This window comes from Sceloporus occidentalis, unplaced genomic scaffold (assembly GCF_023333645.1).
Source record: "Sceloporus occidentalis isolate IW3139 unplaced genomic scaffold, rSceOcc1.0.p SCAF_4, whole genome shotgun sequence".
NCBI classification, from domain to species: domain Eukaryota; kingdom Metazoa; phylum Chordata; class Lepidosauria; order Squamata; family Phrynosomatidae; genus Sceloporus; species Sceloporus occidentalis.
In genome coordinates, this window is record NW_028316984.1 from 162,681,887 (window position 1) to 162,699,938 (window position 18,052).

General features: G+C 40.0%; 1 protein-coding gene across 4 annotated transcripts in view; it reads left to right on the top strand.

Moving 5' to 3' along the window:
• Window positions 1-18,052, top strand: part of LOC149314944 (acetyl-coenzyme A synthetase 2-like, mitochondrial) — a 33,680-nt gene that overhangs the window by 12,313 nt on the left and 3,315 nt on the right. For 2 of the 4 annotated variants that reach the window (XM_089522192.1, XM_089522194.1), the window contains exons 4-13: window positions 796-971; window positions 2,309-2,461; window positions 6,232-6,379; window positions 8,220-8,357; window positions 8,828-8,920; window positions 11,433-11,545; window positions 12,351-12,477; window positions 13,984-14,111; window positions 15,287-15,350; window positions 16,437-16,558. In XM_089522192.1, the coding sequence (XP_089378318.1) occupies window positions 796-971; window positions 2,309-2,461; window positions 6,232-6,379; window positions 8,220-8,357; window positions 8,828-8,920; window positions 11,433-11,545; window positions 12,351-12,477; window positions 13,984-14,111; window positions 15,287-15,350; window positions 16,437-16,558 (1,262 nt within the window). Of the gene's footprint in view, window positions 1-795; window positions 972-2,308; window positions 2,462-6,231; window positions 6,380-8,219; window positions 8,358-8,827; window positions 8,921-11,432; window positions 11,546-12,350; window positions 12,478-13,983; window positions 14,112-15,286; window positions 15,351-15,461; window positions 15,564-16,436; window positions 16,559-17,142; window positions 17,222-18,052 lie in introns of those variants that run through there. The other 2 variants (XR_016280998.1, XM_089522193.1) reach the window with 2 other exon arrangements.

Genomic DNA, 18,052 nt, shown 5'->3' on the forward strand with positions numbered 1-18,052 from the left:
TAGCTGTGTTAGTCTGTAGAATCAGTATGCAGAGAGATCTTGTAGCACCTTTGAGACTCACTGAAAGAAAGAAATAGGCAGCATGAGCTTTCGTAGACTTCAGGAAGTAGACTTTCATTTAGTCTCAAATATGCTACAAAATCTCTCTATGTACAGTTAGCGGTTGTGTTAATATAAGAAAGAAGTTAAAATTAATAGACATGGTGGTCTCTGTCTCTGTGACATGGGTGGAAGAGATTTCAACCCTTTGCTCATTCTGAACCTGATACAGATTAAACACAATACCACAGTTGCTGATTTGCTTTTCAAGGACCCATAAGCCCAAATGTTAGTGAGCTTAAGGACATTTTCTAATAGTCCTGAACCCATTTTAGAATCCCAGTAATAGGGGATATGTGGCCCTCCAGATGTTGTAAGGGTGTTACTCCTGTCAGTCTTCTCTATTGGTCATGCTGGCTAAGATTAATGGAAATTGCAATTCAGTAACAACATCTAGGAGGTCACATACTTTCCACTCATCCTAATCAGTGGGAAAAAATACTATATTTGTGAAGGAATCCCTACTATCACTGAGGAGAGATTTTCTCAAGTAGGAAATCATGTGTGCCTCCAGACTGCAGCTTCCTTGCCATAGGCCATGTGGGCTCATCGGAGTTGTCCAACAATATAATTTCCATCTTGAAATAGAGAAAATAAATTTATTCACAGTGTAATATTAAACAAAGGGCATTAGTTGGTTTGAGAGGAAAAAGTGTGATCTATTGCATTTCATTTATTTTCTTTCATCTTCTCCAGCCAACTCTGAAACTGTGATCACAGTAAACCAAGGCGTGCGAGGAGGGAAAGTGGTAGAATTGAAGCAGACAGTTGACCAGGCTATAAAAATGTGTCCAATGGTGAAGCGAGTTTTCATTTGGAAGAGAACAGATGCCAAAGTTCCTATGTCAGCACTTGATATTCCACTAGAAGAGGTGAGAATTTTGTCCACATTGCAGGAAAAGAGGCCCAGTAAACTACTTGCATCAAGACATACAGGCAGGACACTGTGTTATGGGTTAAATGCTATGGTTACAACTTTAATGCAAATACAACACTTACCAAACAGCTACATTCATATCAAAATTCTTCCTCAAGTAGACTATGTGTAGGCAAAGTAAAGTTGATGGACACAGGCCTCAATGGATTCCAGACCAGCAAATGCTCAAGCAGGGCATCAAGCTGCAGAAATCTGGTAAATATCTGGCAAAGCCAATCCATAGGATGTGTCCAAATAGTTTGAAAGAGATTAGGTCATTTGCATTTGCCAAGACTGCAGATTTCCCTCCTTTCTGTATATCTAACCACCTCTGGGCTTCCCTCTCCAAAATTTAACCATTGATGCCCCCTCTTCCCCAGTAAAGTGTGGTTTGAATGCATAGACAGCAGTCTTCTTCAGTCTACAGGAGTTCTGCTTGGAGAAGATGCCTCCATCCAATTTTTGGGGAGTCCTCCACCGCTCTCTCACACTCCATTAGGCTCATCCCATTAGACAACATCCTCTAATCCATAGAGTCAGTCTTTAGGTTTTGTTCAACATAAACCTTCAAATTTAAATCATTCACTTCCCCCACAAAGGTGTCACACCCCCCCCCCCACTGCAAAGGGACAAAATAATTTAATTTTGACAAACCACAGTTGAAGAGAAAAATATGATAGAAAGTGAGTGTTGGAGCCAAAGTAATGTGATGCTAAATTCAGAGCTTAGAAAAGTTACTTTCTGGATTCACAGAATTCCCCAGCCAGAATGACCATTGGATTTTAGGAAACTTTTTAAAAGTAACTTTTCCAAGCTCTGGAAAAATGTCCTTTGCAGTAATATCAGTAATATGAAGTAGATTTCTTCAGGATCACAGTGTGTGGGGAGGCAAGGTTTACCTCGCCTACTACTTTCCTCACCCACTCTGGTCCAGATGAAAACTGCTCTCGAAATGAATGCTGGGAATGGGAAGAGTAGCCAATGTCACTTTAAAGTAGTATAATTCTTTTAACCCTTTGTACAGGGGTAATGAAAGAAGAACCAGGAGATATGAAGAGAACCTGCCTCTTTTACACTACACAGTTACAAGATGGTAATGTCACTTTAACTGCCTTGGCTATATAATCCTGGAATTGGTAGTTTAGTGAGGTACTCAAGATCTCTGGCAGAGAAATCTAAATACCTGCTGTAACTACAAACCCCAGGATTCCATAAGATGGATCCATGGCAATTAAAGTATTTTTAAAGGGCTATAATTGTGTAAAGTCAATGATTTTGTGTTTCCTGTGACAGGAGATGATGAAAGAGGATGCAACCTGTGAACCTGTTGCCTTGGAGAGTGAAGATTTCCTGTTCCTTCTCTATACATCAGGGAGTACTGGAAAGCCTAAAGGACTGGTCCATTCACAGGCAGGCTATTTGCTATATGCTGCTGTCACACACAAGGTAAAGGTGGCACAAATATACACAGCAATAACTCTGTAGAAGGCAATGAAAATTCTCTTAACCTGCCATCTGAGATTCCTCCTCCTCCTCTTGGCTGGGGGATTCTGAATGTTATAGTTAAAACAAGTAACCTTTTCAAATTGTGTGGAAAACTGTGTGAAAAAGTAGCACTGAGCAGCCTCAGTTAAAACTGCTAGTATCTTGCTATAATACAGTACAGATGCTTAGGAAAATGTTTTTTTGTCTCGTAGACCTTACTGGAAAACAAATTACTGGGGGGGGGGGGGAATCAAAAGATTATGAGCAGTCTCTATTTATAGTATTCAGAAGCAAGTCCAACTAGCTGGGGATGATAGGAGTTGTATTCAAACATTCATTGGGAACCATGTCTTGTAGCACTGCTAGTCGAAATTAGAGTGCAGTTGGGAATCCATCGAGGAAGCCACATGAGATAAAATGGTGGATAGGTATGGATGCTAATGCTTAGGATAAATGGCAAAGACCAGTTTAAGTAAATGATTTAGTAAATCCATCGGGCAGAAAAACAAGGGCCAAAATTCTTCTAGCAAGCCCCATTAAGCCAGTTGTTGAATGGTGAGCCAACATATAGGTAAATCCAGTTGATCCAATAGGCTTACTTTAGTCATGATTAAAAATTGTATTTAGGCCATGGTTTGCCCCACTAGTTACATGCCTGGGATGGGTAGACCTGGAAGAAAGAAATCGAGAAAGTGAAGACACCCTGATAATATCAGTTCATACTTAAAATCAAAGTAGGAAAAAAATGCCCTTTCATATGACCCTATCTTTCTGTCTCTGTCACCATTGTCCTCTGTAGTCATGTAGTCCTCAGCACAGGTGTGGCTGCATTCAGCTTCCAACATAAAGAAAACCTTTACCTGACAGTTCTTATTATATACTGTAATGTACAATATTTTCATTACCAATGGAGTTGCAGAAGGCAGACCATAGAGAACAGTCTACAATAAGAGAATATAACACCCTTTCAAGAATGCAAGGGAACTATAAAGATGACAGAAATACAGAACATAATGCCAAACATTGCTTGAAGTTTGAAGTCCAGATCACCACCATGCTTGAAGCTTGGAGAACATGCATGCATTTGTCCCCTGTAGATTTATGGCAACCCCATGAATTTCATAGACTATTTTAGCCAAGGAATACTCAGAGGTGGTTTTGCCAGTTCCTTCTTCAGAAATATAGCCTACAGCAACTGGTACTCATTGGTTTCCCATCCAAGTACTAAGCAGTGCTGACTCTGCTTAGCTTCCAAGATCAGATGGATCTGGTGCATTTTTAGGATATTTGGGGAAGGGAGTATTTAATACTTTCTCCATGGGCAATTCTTGCAATCAAAATTGGCCCCTTCCAGCTGCTTTTCCACAGATCTTTCCCCGCTTCTTTCTGTTTTCTGCCTTGTAGGTGAAAAAAGGAGCTCAAGTGGGAAAGACAATTTAGATCACGAAGATGGTTCTCTGGGTTAAGGCTAAGCATTCCATTTTGTAATATAGCTGCTACAATTTTGCTGAAAACAAATGCTTGAAGAGTAACCACAAACCTTCCACTGCCAGGTATATTCCCAGCTTTAGTTACAGCTGCCACTGAATCCTTGGTCTTTCCTCTCAGCTGGAAACAGCATCTTCATGCTGAGACTTTTGTTCCCAAATAACCAAGAGACAGGAAATTTTCCATTGCAAATACATACTGACCTTTCACCCACACTCCCTCTAAACATTTTCTCAGAAATGGAATCCTTATCTGTGATCAAAAGGATGACGTTGCTACAAATAATGAACTCAAAGTGGCAGACAGTGGCATTGGGAGAGAGTGCACATAGAGTATTCCTCCCACTCCATAACAGTTGCAGAAGCAACAGCCAAGAACTAAGAAAGTACATTAGAGGATGTTATGCTGTAAAAGCTGGCAAGAAATAAAATAACAAGGGATGAGTAAAAGAAAAAGCTGTGTTTTGCCAACCAGATAATCTAAGCAGCCCATTTGTTGTGGCCGTTTGTTCTAGAGCAACAGACAGTCAGAAAACCAATGATGTAGATACAGGAGAGGGGAATGAGGGCACTGCCCCCCCAATAAGAATTCTGCCTGCCACCCCATGACATTTTCCATCTGTTTCCAAATTTCTAGCAATGCAGAATGTGAAGCCTTGAAAATAGTCATACCTAAAATGCTTAAATTTGCTGTGTTCACATTCCTTTAGTAACACTGGAGTTTATCAGACAAGTGAAATTGGAAGTATAATCCAATGGCAATCTGAATGCAATGATGGGGTTTAACATTATTGCGTGATAACCCACTACATGCAAATTCGGGCAATGGAAAGTCAGTCCGAGTGCAATCATGGGCTTTCACATTATTGTGTGATAGACTACCACGGGCAAATTCGGGCAATGGCATGCTATTTTTGGGCAATGGGAAGCCAGTTCGAATGCAATTCACATTCATGTAAATTCGCTGAACTAGCGAATTCACGTGAATGCGCTTAATTTCTTTTCATTCAAAATTAAGAGAAATTCCTCATGTGTGATAAAGTCCATTGTTTGCCTGTTTTCTTTGGCTGTCTAGTCTGTATTTTTAAATCGTAAGCTGATACATGCTATTCTCATGATCGAAATTGGAAGTATTGAAGGAAAACTGCACTTGGGGTGCAGAATTCTTACTTGAGGACAATGCTCACCTTTTGCTGTCCCTGTAGCTACATCCATGTAAGGAACTGAGTATGAGAAAAATAATGTCTCTGTTCTGCACAGGAGCATTTGTTCAGTGGAGGATGCCAAAGTCTCTTCTCTGCATCTGGAAAGTTTTTGTGTGAATGCTAAGTGCAATTACAGGCAGTGTGTGCATGGGATGGGAGTGCTTGGTCCAACACTCTTAATGCAACAAGAGAGCCCCACATCTGAACAGAACAAGCATATCAGAATGCCCTGTCCTGATTTCTACTACTGACTTAAAATTCTCCAGGAGAACAAACTGTGTACACCATAAGTTAATTATCCAATGCATTACAACTTTTTTTCCCATTTTTCCTGCTGCTGTTGTTTCCACCAAAAGGCTGCTTTTTTTTTTAAAAAAAGAGGAATATGTCTCTTTACATCTCAATAGAAGAGATATATGTGTCAAAAGGTCTCACCCATAATTGTCATTTTCTCTAATTGATTGTCTATTTTATGTTCTGCCTTTCTCCCACTGCAGAATATATTTTACTGTTGCCATTAAAAGAGAAATCCTTTCCACCCTTGCTGTGTTGCTTCCTGGAAAATATCCAATGAAAATATCCATTCATGGCACCACTTGAGATAAAAGCAGTGGGCAGAATGTGTTGTCTTTCCCTTCATTAACTAAAGATGCTGGCTACATTTTACAAATATATGGTGAAGTACAGTAATGATTTTAGTCGAGTATATCCTAGCTACAGATGTAAATATAGGAAGAAAATCAGGCAGTATGAAGTAGCCTTTCCTTAAACTAAGGCCCTCCAGGTGTTTTGGACTACAGCTCTCATCACCCACTAGCATAACAATTGGCCAGGCTGACTGGGGAAGGTGGTTGCTGTAATCTAATAGCTCTGGTTGGTACTAGATTATAGAAGGGCGGTGTAAATGTTAAGCAAGTTTTCCAGTAACAGTAACACAATGATATCCCAACAAGAGAGAGCTTCTACCCAAGAGTTGTTCTGTAAGTTTACTGGATAGAGAGGAAGTTAGTTACATCTGTGTTTATTCATTTCTCTGCAGTATGTGTTTGACTACCATGATGGAGATGTTTTTGGCTGTGTCGCAGATATTGGTTGGATCACAGGACACAGTTATGTGGTATATGGACCTTTGTGCAATGGAGGAACTACAGTCCTTTTCGAGAGCACTCCACTCTATCCTAATCCAGGTAAAATATAGATATAGGCTGGCATGCTGTTAGATATTTCTGTCTCTGTAAAGTAATTTATGATCACGTAAAGGTGAATTGCTAAGTTGTGCAATCCTTGGACAAACAGGGGTCAAAGTTACATTGGTTAGAAGCAGGAATTCCCAACCTAGGTTACCGGGGAGTGCAAGATGGAATTTCAGGGGCTGCAACAAAGAGTGGCTTGTGTCCTTGAGTGACGAGTTATGAGTTATTACTCAGTTGTTTCTGAATGAATTAGAATCTAATTGCTTGATTTAGATTTGTAATTTATGCATTGTGTTAAAAGCTTCATTCTTAAAGTTGAGTTTGTTTACCCACAATATTGTATGTGGTTCAAAAATTAGAAATTAGACTTCATCTTCAAATCTGTGTGAAGATTAATCAAGCATTTCCTAGTGGTGTGTGGCATAGAAAAGATTGGGAACCATTGGGCTAGAGTATTCTGGTTGAAGCAAATTTGATTGATGTTATTTGCAAAATGCTCTGTGAATTCTGTACAGTGAGCTGTTGAATGGTCTGCATTCTCTTCTCACTGTCCAGAATGTAATAAACCTTTGACCACTCAAAATATCAATTGGAGACCTTCTTGCAGCCACAATGGTGGCAGAAAATATTTTCTTTGCTGTTTTCATTGCCATGGAATAGGTCCTCAGATGGCTCCTCTTCATCCTGGAGAGAAGTGACTGGATACCATGCCCTATGAGGATCAGTTTAGAGAGCTGGGTATGTTTAGCTTGGAGAAGAGAAGATTAAGGTTAAGGGTGACATGATAGACATGTTTAAATATTTGAAAAAATGTCATATTGAGGATGGAGAAGGCTTGTTTTCTCCTGCTCCAGAACTAGGACATGGAGCAATGGATTCAAGCTACAAGAAGAGAGATTCCACCTAAACATGAGGAGGAACTTCCTGACAGTCAGAGCTGTTTGACAGTGGAATATGCTGCCTCAGAGAGTGGTGGAGCCACCTTCTTTGGAAGTTTTTAAAAGGCTAGATGGCCATCTGTTGGGAGTGCTTTGATTTTGTATTCCTGCATGGCAGGGGGGTGGACTGGATAGTCCTTGTGGTCTCTTCCAACTCTATGATTCTATGACTAGTTGGGTGCCACAGTTTTCTATCCTGGGCCCAGTGCTATTCAACATCTTTATCAATGACCTAGATGATAGATTAGAGGGCAAGCGTATCAAATTTGCAGATGACACCAAATTAAGGGGACAGGATCAGAATTCAAAATGATCTTAATAGATTGGAGAGCTGGGCCAGAACTAATAAAATGAATCTCAGCAGGGAGAAATGCAAGGTATTACACTTATGCAGAAAAAAATTAAATGCACAGCTATAAGTTAGGGGACATCATAAAATGACAGTCATTTTTAAAAGGTATTTAACAATTGAAATAATGAATTTTAAAATGTTCAAAATGTTGATAGGTTTTGAGGTGATAAATTAATTATTTCCAACTTCTATCAATGAGTCATAACAGATTGATGTCATAACAGATTGATCTGGAAGTAGCCTAAGGCCAAGAACCTGTTTGATGGTGTAACTACATCAGAGGATGTGGAGATGGTGTGACAGCCAAGGGAAAAAGGCTGCAGGCACTGTGGTGAGAGGAGGCATGGCAACAAAAGCTTTTCTCCTAATGGTGATTGCTTTTGCTGCTGCTGCTTTTACCTTACAGTGTCATGGGACTTTGACCAGAGTAAGTCACCAACAGGATTCCAGGCTTGAACTGAAGCTACTTGATAAAGGATGCTGAAAGTGTAAAAACGGACATGACTAATTGTAGACTTAGGGTGATTTTTTTTTCTTATTTCAGGACGTTACTGGGAAACTGTGGAGAGATTAAAGATAAATCAGTTCTATGGAGCTCCTACAGCTATTCGCCTACTGCTTAGTTATGGGGATAACTGGGTAAAGAAATATGACAGATCCTCCCTCAAAATCCTTGGATCAGGTGGGTATTGAACCTACCAGCTAGATCTTCATCGTTATATTCATAGACAAGTGGGGACAAAAATTTCTCAGGAGATTGGACGATGGCATATAAATTCATGGAGTATGGGGATATCTGTGGCTGGTAGTCATGATGAAGATATACTCCTTCCAGTGCCAGAGGCAGTATATATCTATATATCAGTTGCTGGGGGCACAGATGGGAGGATGTTGTTGCCCTCTTCCTGCTGGTGGGTTTCCCATAGGGAATCGGTTCACCACTGTGAGCAGAATGACTCTTCTTGGGTATAGAAATAAAACATCAGTAAGATCCATATATATATATGTACCACAGCTTACATAAAATATATAGAGAATTAAAAAAAACCAAGCAAGCAGAGGTTTGATATATTCTTGTGAGTCAGTTGAGGTTTAAGGCTTTAGACATTATTTCTTTCTTACAGGCTGCTTGCTTTTTCTCCCCCCTTGCAGTGGGAGAACCTATCAACACAGAAGCATGGGAGTGGTTCTTCAGTGTGGTTGGAAATGGACGGTGCCCGGTAGTTGATACATGGTGGCAAACTGGTATGGTCACTATGATTTCATGGTATTCAGGGAAACTATTCATTTAGGGGTTAATGTACATACAAGATGGATCTTGTTCATGGTACATTAAATACCAAGAGAGAAGCAGTCTGTACTGTAACAAGAAGCTTTAATGAAGAAATGTGGAAATCTTGCAGAACATGGTGTCTAAAAAAGAGATGTTCATGTTGAGGATGGGAGAAGGAATAACAGAATCTAGCCCTGCCCTCAACTTGTTCATTGGAATGTCTGAATAGACCCCTTAAGTGTTACTGTTTAGTTTATCAAGAAGCATTTGTTTTGTTTAGTGTGTGAAAGGGATGAGGATTGTCTTGTTCTCCTTCATGTATTGAACCATAATCCCATTCCCTTCACCTGACATACCTAGTTTATATCCACACAGGACCACTGCAAGTTTGATTCTAACCTCCATAGCTCCATCCTACAGACTCTTGGGATGTCTAGCTTGGAGGGTTATTTAGAATTCTCTAGGCATTCCCCTGAACAGTACCATTAGAACTAACTAAAATCTGTCAACAAATATGGAAAACAAAACAATAGCCCACAGGTTGGAAGCAACGTACATTCCAGTCCCAAAGGCAGGGGATACCAGGGATTGCAGTAACCATAAGGCCACTGCATTAATCTCACATGCAAGCAAAGTGATGCTCAAAAAAGGCTTTAATCATATATGGAATGGAAAATGCCAGATGTCCAAGCTGGGTTCAGAAGAGGAAGAGGCACAAGGGATTATATTGCAAACATATATTGGACAATGGAGCACACCAAAGAATTTCAGAAGAAAATCAGCCTGTGCTTTATAGATTATGGCAAATTCTTTGAATGTGTAGATGATGAAAAACTATGGGTTGCTCTTAAAGAAATTGATGTACCACAACATTTGATTATCCTAGTGTGTAACCTGTACTCAGGACAAGAGGTTACTGTTAAGACAGAATATGGAGAAACAGAATGGTTTCTAATTCACAAGAGGATCAGCCTGTGGGGCTGCATTTATTAAACATAGCTGTTTAACTTGTACACTGAACATATACTCTGAGAAAGAAGGTGTGAAAACTGGTGGAAAGAACATTAACAATTTAAGACATGTGAATGACACCATATTTGTTGTGTGCCTTCAAGTTATTTCTAACTTATGGTGACCCTAAGGTGAGCCTATCAAGGGGCTTTCCTGGCAAGATTTTTCAGAGAAAATTTTGTCTTTAAGCCCATACAGACAGGCCAAAATAAAGCTGCTTCGGGTCACTTTGGAGGTATGCTATTTAAATGACGCATGTGTCCTAAGAGGCCAGAAGCCATGCCAAAGCCACACTACATTCCTAAGGATTGGAGTGCAGCTTTGGTGCAACTTCTGGCTTCTTAAGATGCATATGCTATCTGAACAGCATACCTCCAAAGTGACCCGAAGCAGCTTGATTTTGGCCTGTCTGTTCAGGCCCTTTGTCTTCCTCTGAGGCTGAGAGAGTGTGACTTGCCAAAGGTCACCCAGTAGGCTTCCATGGCTGAATGGGGATTCAAACCCTGGTCTTTAGAGTCTTGGTCCAACATCCAAAGCACTATACCACACTGGCTCTCCAACACCATATTACTAGCGGAAAATAGCAAAAGCTAGGAATGACTACTGAAAAAAGTCAAGGAAGAAGATGCAGAGGCAAGTTTACAGCTGAACATTAAGAAAACAAAAATAATGACCACAGACGATTTACAGAACTTTAAAGGAGATAACAAAGATTTTAGGATAGTGAAAGGTTTCCTATATCTTGGCTCAGTCATTAATCAAAATAGAGACTGCAATCAAGAAATCAGAAGAAGATTGACTTGGAAGGGCCACTGAAGGAGCTAGAGAAGATCCTCAAGTGTAAACAGATTTGACTGAATACCAAAGTCAGAATTGTCCATGCCATTGTATTTCCCATTTCTCATTGTAATTTGGACATATCATGAGAAGACATGATTCACTAGAAAATACAATACAAAGTGAAAGGCAGTAGGAAAAGAGGAAGACTCAATTAAATATGACTAGACTCAGTCAAGGAAGTCACAATCCTGAGTTTGAAAGAGTTTGAACAGGACTGTAAATGGGGAGACTTGGAGGTTTCTCATTTGTAGGGTTGCCATGAGTTGAAGTCAACTTGATGGGAGTTAAGAACAACAACATGGAATAGAAATGTCAGGATTTCATTGGTGGAACTATGGCAGTTAAATTGATACCAGTGTTATAATTGCTTAGTGTGGATACACTCCTAGCTAGTATAGCCAAGGCTGATGAATAAAGGAGTTCTGATTCCACAAAATGTGGAGGGCCAGATGTTCCCCATCCTGGTCTATAAACATCATAAACCATACCAACATCATAAATAACCTGAGAAGTGTATTTTTATTTGCCATACAAACTGTTAGAGGTCACATATGGGACTGTAAAATGCTTTCTTGTAAATAATCTCTCATTATCCTGATTTCAAGGAGATCACTATTTTTGTGTGTTGTTTAGAAACTGGAGGCATCTGTATTGCTCCTCGTCCTTCAAACCCTGGAGATGAGATCCTTCCAGCCATGGCCATGAGACCTTTCTTTGGCATCAGACCTTCTCTTCTGGATGATAAAGTGGAGTTTTGTTTTTCTATCTTGTGCCTGTTAAATTGCAAATTTTTAAATTCACTTTTCAATTCACATAGACATGGAGATTAATAATATCATTAAAATTGTTGCTTATTCTCTCTTGCTTCCCCTTATGCCTGGAATGTCTAAGTATAAATATTTGTTGGTAAAACAGATTTTGCGGGTTTTTGAAACATTACAAAAAGTGTTAGATGAAAACTTTGTTGGCCAGATATAAAAATGAGAAATTGATACACATCTGCAGCAGCACTTTTTTCTTCAAAACACCTTAAATTCTCTGAAAAACTTATTGTCTGTCTCCAGCCCAACAGGCAAATGAAGCAAGAGACTTGTGTCAAAAAGTGAGAAAATATTGTTAGACAAGCACATTTATAATATATATATATTATGAATGCTTTATATATGGTTATATAATCAAATGTTTGTATAAAGGAATGCAAACTAAGAGGCATATAAGCAAAAACTAAGATTACCGCTCCTCCTCCTGTTTCAAGATTTAAAAATAAAAACAGGGATGATCAGAATTCATACAAGAGTTCTTGGACTGCACCAAAGTGGTGTGGCTGCGATAGGGAATAAGCTCTAGAGATGAAGGGCTTCCCTCTGTAATGTTGGTTCGATTGTTTTAGTTTTTAAAATGATTAAGTATATGAATTTGTGGGATGAACATGATATATATGTTTAGTCCTTAGTCCTATGAATACTCACAAGGAGTATGTTTTAGAGCGTAAATTTGCACAGGATTGAGCTGTAAGTTATCTTCTTTAATTCCATACTGTTTTTCCTCCAGGGAAATGTCTTAGCACAGAATGACGTCTCTGGAACTCTCTGCATATCTCAGGCATGGCCAGGAATGGCAAGGACTATTTACAATGACCACCAGAGGTTTCTGGAGACTTACCTGATGCCTTACCCAGGTGCAGATTTGTGGGAAGATGACAGCAGTGCATAACAATTATTGTTATGGAATTAGAAAACAGAACTCTTTCCTCTGTGTTTATGAATGTAGGGGCTTGCAGGACCAGAGAAAAAGTTGGGATGCAGTTTCTTACAAATGGAACAAAAGTAGATGTGGTGCCATTAATATAATTATTGTTGTTATTTTTATTTAAAAAATAGCAGGTATATGGCCACCAAGATGGGCCAATCTGGATGTGGTGTGGAAGATCAAACCTTAGTCCTGATTCCAGTCCTCTTCCATTATCTCTTGGTGCAGGAAGGAAAGTTGTAATTGATACAAATGGAAGGTTTCCTTTGCAACTTTGCAAATAAATGTCAAAGGGGGCAGGATTTGGGTTAGGACTGCAGTGGTGCAGGGAGAGAGGTTTTAAAAGGATTGAAACTCCCCTAAAATGTCTCACTCTTAAGTAGATCACATGCCTGGTTTTTATTTTTTTTTTAAATACAGTTAGTAATTGTATGAATGTTGTTACATCTAGTTTGTTTTAATCCTTAGGCCAGCCAAAGCTCTCTTGGCAACCAAGTCAGAAGGTCAATTCTCCAGACTTAGCATGGGGGCCACCCACTCTGGTGCACTGTGGTAGGAGTGCACACCCGTAGATGTGGAATGTGGAAACAGGAGATAGCTCATGTGCCTTTAAGGATTGTAAAGAACTAGTAATTTCAGCACCTTGCTTGTCACCTGCTGAAATTTCTTCTTCTACACAATCATTAACAGTATAGGTGCTGTCCCCATTTTCCAATCTGGCAAGCCTAGGAACCAGCAGTGATGGTGGTGGTGCTCCCAAAATTTGATAATGATAAGGTGGTGACACCCAGTACTCCAGAGCACATTGCCTGCTGCTGCTCAAGGTTTACCTACTATTTGGCAGTGTGAAGTTGTCAGCTCAGGTAGCAGGTCATGAAAAGGCAAGAAATTGGTAGTTATTAATTTAGGTGTTTCTACTACCAGGTAGTAGCAAAGTTGTTTATGGGCCACCAAATCCTTTTGAGAAAAAGGCATATTTTGTAAAAATTTACAGTTTTAAAGTAAACGAACAGAGAAGAAAAAATGAAGATTTGCCTACACTGCTAGATCTATTCTGGGAAGTAGCATCATGCCTATACAATCTCTTCAAGGGTATTTCTATAACATTCTAGCTTTCAATCTCTAGGACTTTTTTCCTTCTTGGAGAAGCTGCCATGTGTAGTTTGAAGTAGTGAAGTTGAAGCACAGGTTTACCAGTTCATCTGTTGTTTGTGAGAACTAATTGGATCTTGGGTCTTTCACTATCATTTCATGAAAAACAAGAGGAACTGAGACACTAAGTAGGCCCCTTTGGTTGCATTTTGGAGAAGAAAGATGAATTCTGGAAGCCAAGCTGGTTTTGGTTATATTTCACATCTCATTGAAGAAACTCTAGTGTTCCCCAGAACAAAACTGCTACCTTCAAAACTCATTGAACCTTTATCTTGCTTCTCAGGATATTTCTTCACTGGGGATGGAGCGTATCGAACAAGTAAAGGATATTACCAGTTGACAGGCCGACTTGACGATGTCATCAATGTGAGTGGGCACAGGCTGGGCACTGCTGAGATAGAAGATGTTGTGGTAAGAGAACATGGTATACCGATGTAGAGTTTACCAAGTGTCCCAACAGCCATTGCAAAATCCTAGCAGAAGCCTAAGAATATGGCCAAATATTATGACCTAACAATTAGCACTAGCTAGAATGGTGGCACACAAGTTGTATTATTCAGGCTTAAATCCAGTTGTTAGTCTCAAATAAAGTAAATTCATTGTATCAGTGGAATTTACCTGTGTTCTTACCATTCAGTAATTGATTTAATAGTCTTACTCTAGTTGGGGCTAACGAACAGGATTCCATCCAGTTCAGATAGCATGTTAAATATATTTGGTCAAATGTTTTATTTGTCACAGCCATTATTTGAAGTCCCAAGTACAGCATAGAATCAGGGAGCACCCCCAAACAACAGACATGATCTTTTTAGGGGAACTTAGCCCTTTAATGAACAAGCTTAACCCCAAGCTTAAAACTATTGCATGTTTTAATCAATGTGGTTTAATTGATCATGTTAATTGTTGATTTGTTGTTGTTCCCTGCCTCAATCCATTAGGAGAGGGGAGGAGGGTAAGTATCATCATCATCATCATCATCATCATCATCATCATCATCATCATCATCACATCTCTTCCATCTGTATCTTGTCTGAATTTAACTTATTTAGCTTCTTGTAGGCCATTATCAAACCCATGAAATTTTTTCCTTGGTATTAGGTTAAAAAGAACAACACAGTAATGTGTCATTAGCATAGTGATGGCACCTCAAGTGATTTCATAGTGGTATTGAACATGAGAGACAGGATAGGACCCTGTGGGATGCCAAACATTGTGAAGTCCAACAGTAGTGTCTCAGCACCACCTACTGGTCATGACCTGGCAAAAAAGACCAGAAACACTGCAAAATGAAACCCTCAAGGCCTGAGCCTGTCCTGTCCTCTTCTAGCTTCTCATCTTTCTGACCCATATGGAAATCATGTACTTTTTTTGTACAGTACAAACTATAAGGGAAGTATTATATTCTTACTAGGTTGCTGGTGGTGAGCATGGCTACTGCCAAAACACTTTTAGAAGGTTCTGAGTGGTGCACAACACAGGCCAACCAATTTATGTGTGAGTCACAGAGACTATGAAGAAGACACATCAGATTCCTGTTGGCTTGCCAGGATCCTTGAAGTCAGTAATATGCCTGTTTTGTGTTCCAGAATAAGCATGAAGCAGTGGCAGAGTCAGCTGTGATTGGATATCCTCACAAGATCAAAGGAGAAGGTGAGTGACCCAGTTTGGCTGCTACTGCTGCCACCCTTCTAATGATCTCTGCCTCCACTGGGAAATACAATATACAGCTGGATTATCTAATGAAAACTTTTTCTTACATAGAGCATGCATACTGTTTGCTTGGAAAGGGTCTCACTTGAGTAAGTGCCTAGTTCTAGGCAAACCTCATGGAACTTCAGAAGCCAGCTGCTGGGCAGATACCAGGCAAGTAAGATTGTAGAGAGGAAGCATGGTATCACACTGGCCAACTCCTGCTTGCAATAGCATTATAAAAAAAAATACAAAAGACTTCCAAATGCGTTTTGCTTAATGAAATAAACATTTATGCACTACAAAGAAATTTATTTTGACATAAGGTGACTCACTTCCAAATAAGAGCATGCATACATAGGCTTGCACCTGAAGCCTCCTTGGCACCAAGCTAAGGCATTGGGGTACTGTCAGAAACCTTAGATCATGTGGCAGAAACCCAAGCTGCAGTTTCTTCCCTCACAAGTAGGGTGTCTGCATGAGCTGTGTCAATGTCACTGGGTAGGTTTCTAACATTACTTGCAGTATATCAGTAGGAGTTCCCCCTGCACCACAAAAAGCAGAGCTCAGAGGTAGCATGTTACAAGCAACATCACTACCTGCAGTGAATGCACAAAGTACATTTCAAAAGCAAAGGAAGGAATGCAAACAGTATTACCCTCTGGAGGAATCATGCATAACAAATATTTTTTGTTACTTTTTCCAGTTACTTTTTGAGGGTGATTTTAGAGGGACCTTGAGCTGACTATTCCCCCATTTTATGCTATTCTCTGTTCAGTCATAAGAGTACTTCAATAAAATAACAAAACAACTCTGTTTGGGGGGGAAATTATGTTCATAGCAACGAATAATTTTCATAAGTGACATAGCTAATTACTTTTTAAAATCTGTACAATGTAACATCTGAGGGTGTTCCCCCCCCTCCCAGTTTTATTGAAGTTACATGATAGGAGGTTGAGGCCCAGAGTGTTAGCAACAGGACTTCTTTTGACATGTATGTCTGCATTTGCTGACAGTGCATCTTGCTCTGGGCATCTTTTCCCACAGGTGCCTATGCATTTGTCGTATTAAAGGAGGATGCTGGCCTCTCCCAAGAAAGCCTGGCTTCTGAACTTCGGGGGCTTGTCTCAAAAGTGATTGCAAAATATGCAGCACCAGAATATATTCAGGTAACAATTTATAATCTGATATCTTCTACTGTACATTTTCATCACTTTGTTCTGTAAAACACTGAATCCTTGCAGTCTGGCTGAGGTCAGAACACAAGGTGGAATAGCTATGGGAATGTTATATCTATTAAGAAATGACTCAAAGCTTTCAGTTTCTTTCATTCTGGCAATTTATTGAGAACAATGGTACAGTATTAATATACTCCCCATTAACAAAAAAGTCCATAGTCATAAAAATACTGAAACCAGATGAAACACTTCTTGAAAACAATATAATTAAAGTACAAATGTAAAATCAGTAGCCTTAAGACAGTAAGAATTTGATAGTTTTAAGAATGACAGCTACCATCTGGATGAGCAATTACACATTCTGTTAGGCTGATGCATTCAAAACTGCTTAGTATTCATGTTTACAATCATACCATTATCACAAATGCCCCTTACCTACCTTAATAGCCAGCAGCTGCACTGAGCGAAGTTGCCCTATTCTGCTGATTATTGGCAGTCCACTACAATGAAGTTTTGGGTGAGTGAGGCTGCAAAGAGCAGAAACAGGATCCTTGTTGCAATTCTTTGTCACCCAGATTGCTGGTGGGAGAGGGCTGAAAACCTAATTCCTCTGTATCTTGATCACCAGCAGAACAGACCTCCTTTGCTGTTAAGGTAGGTATGCAAGTGGGTTAGGCCAAGATAGGATATTTGGGCGCGGTCCAGACAGGCGCGATAGGACACCCTCATCACGTGCGAGGGACGGCGCTTCTAGATGTCCCTTGCCCCTCGCACGTGACAAGGGCGTCAAAATGGTGGCGCCCTGTACAGATGAGCGCCGCCATAATTATGTGACGGACACCTAGCATTCTCATGTTGTGGCGCCATTATGATGTCACGAAACGCGCCGCAAGAAGAACCCGCTTTTGGTGGGTTCTTTTTGGTCCCTGGGGAAGTCCCACGGTCTGGAGGCTGCAGCTTCCCCATGGACAAAAGCTAGGTGCTGGGAGACTGTCCTTTTTGGATGGTCTGTCCTGCACCATAGTTTTGCATTTGCAACTATGGTAGTGATGTAGGATCTTGGGTGACTTTACTAAGCATCAGTTAACTTGAAATACAATATTTGATTTAAAGAAGAATCTCTACTTCATTCTTCTAATTTTAATCAGCACTCAGGGAAGTTTCCTACAGTTATAAAGGTAATACAGTACTGTATTATAATGAAAACTTTTGGGGGGATGTCCAATCATTCCTCTTTTGAATCTCTTTCCCACCTCCTGTCCTGACGCCCTCAGACTACAGTTCTCACCAGCCCCAGTTAACATAACTGTGAGGGATCACAGCAGTTGAAATCCAGAACTCTGGAAGGCACCAAGTTGGGGAAGACAGCTTTGGAACCCCAGTAGTCCTTTTGATAGTGATAAGAATGGATACTACACTTGATCTTCAGCTCTTTGGATTTATTCGAGCAGAAAACTCATATCCTGCCATGTATTGTACCATGAC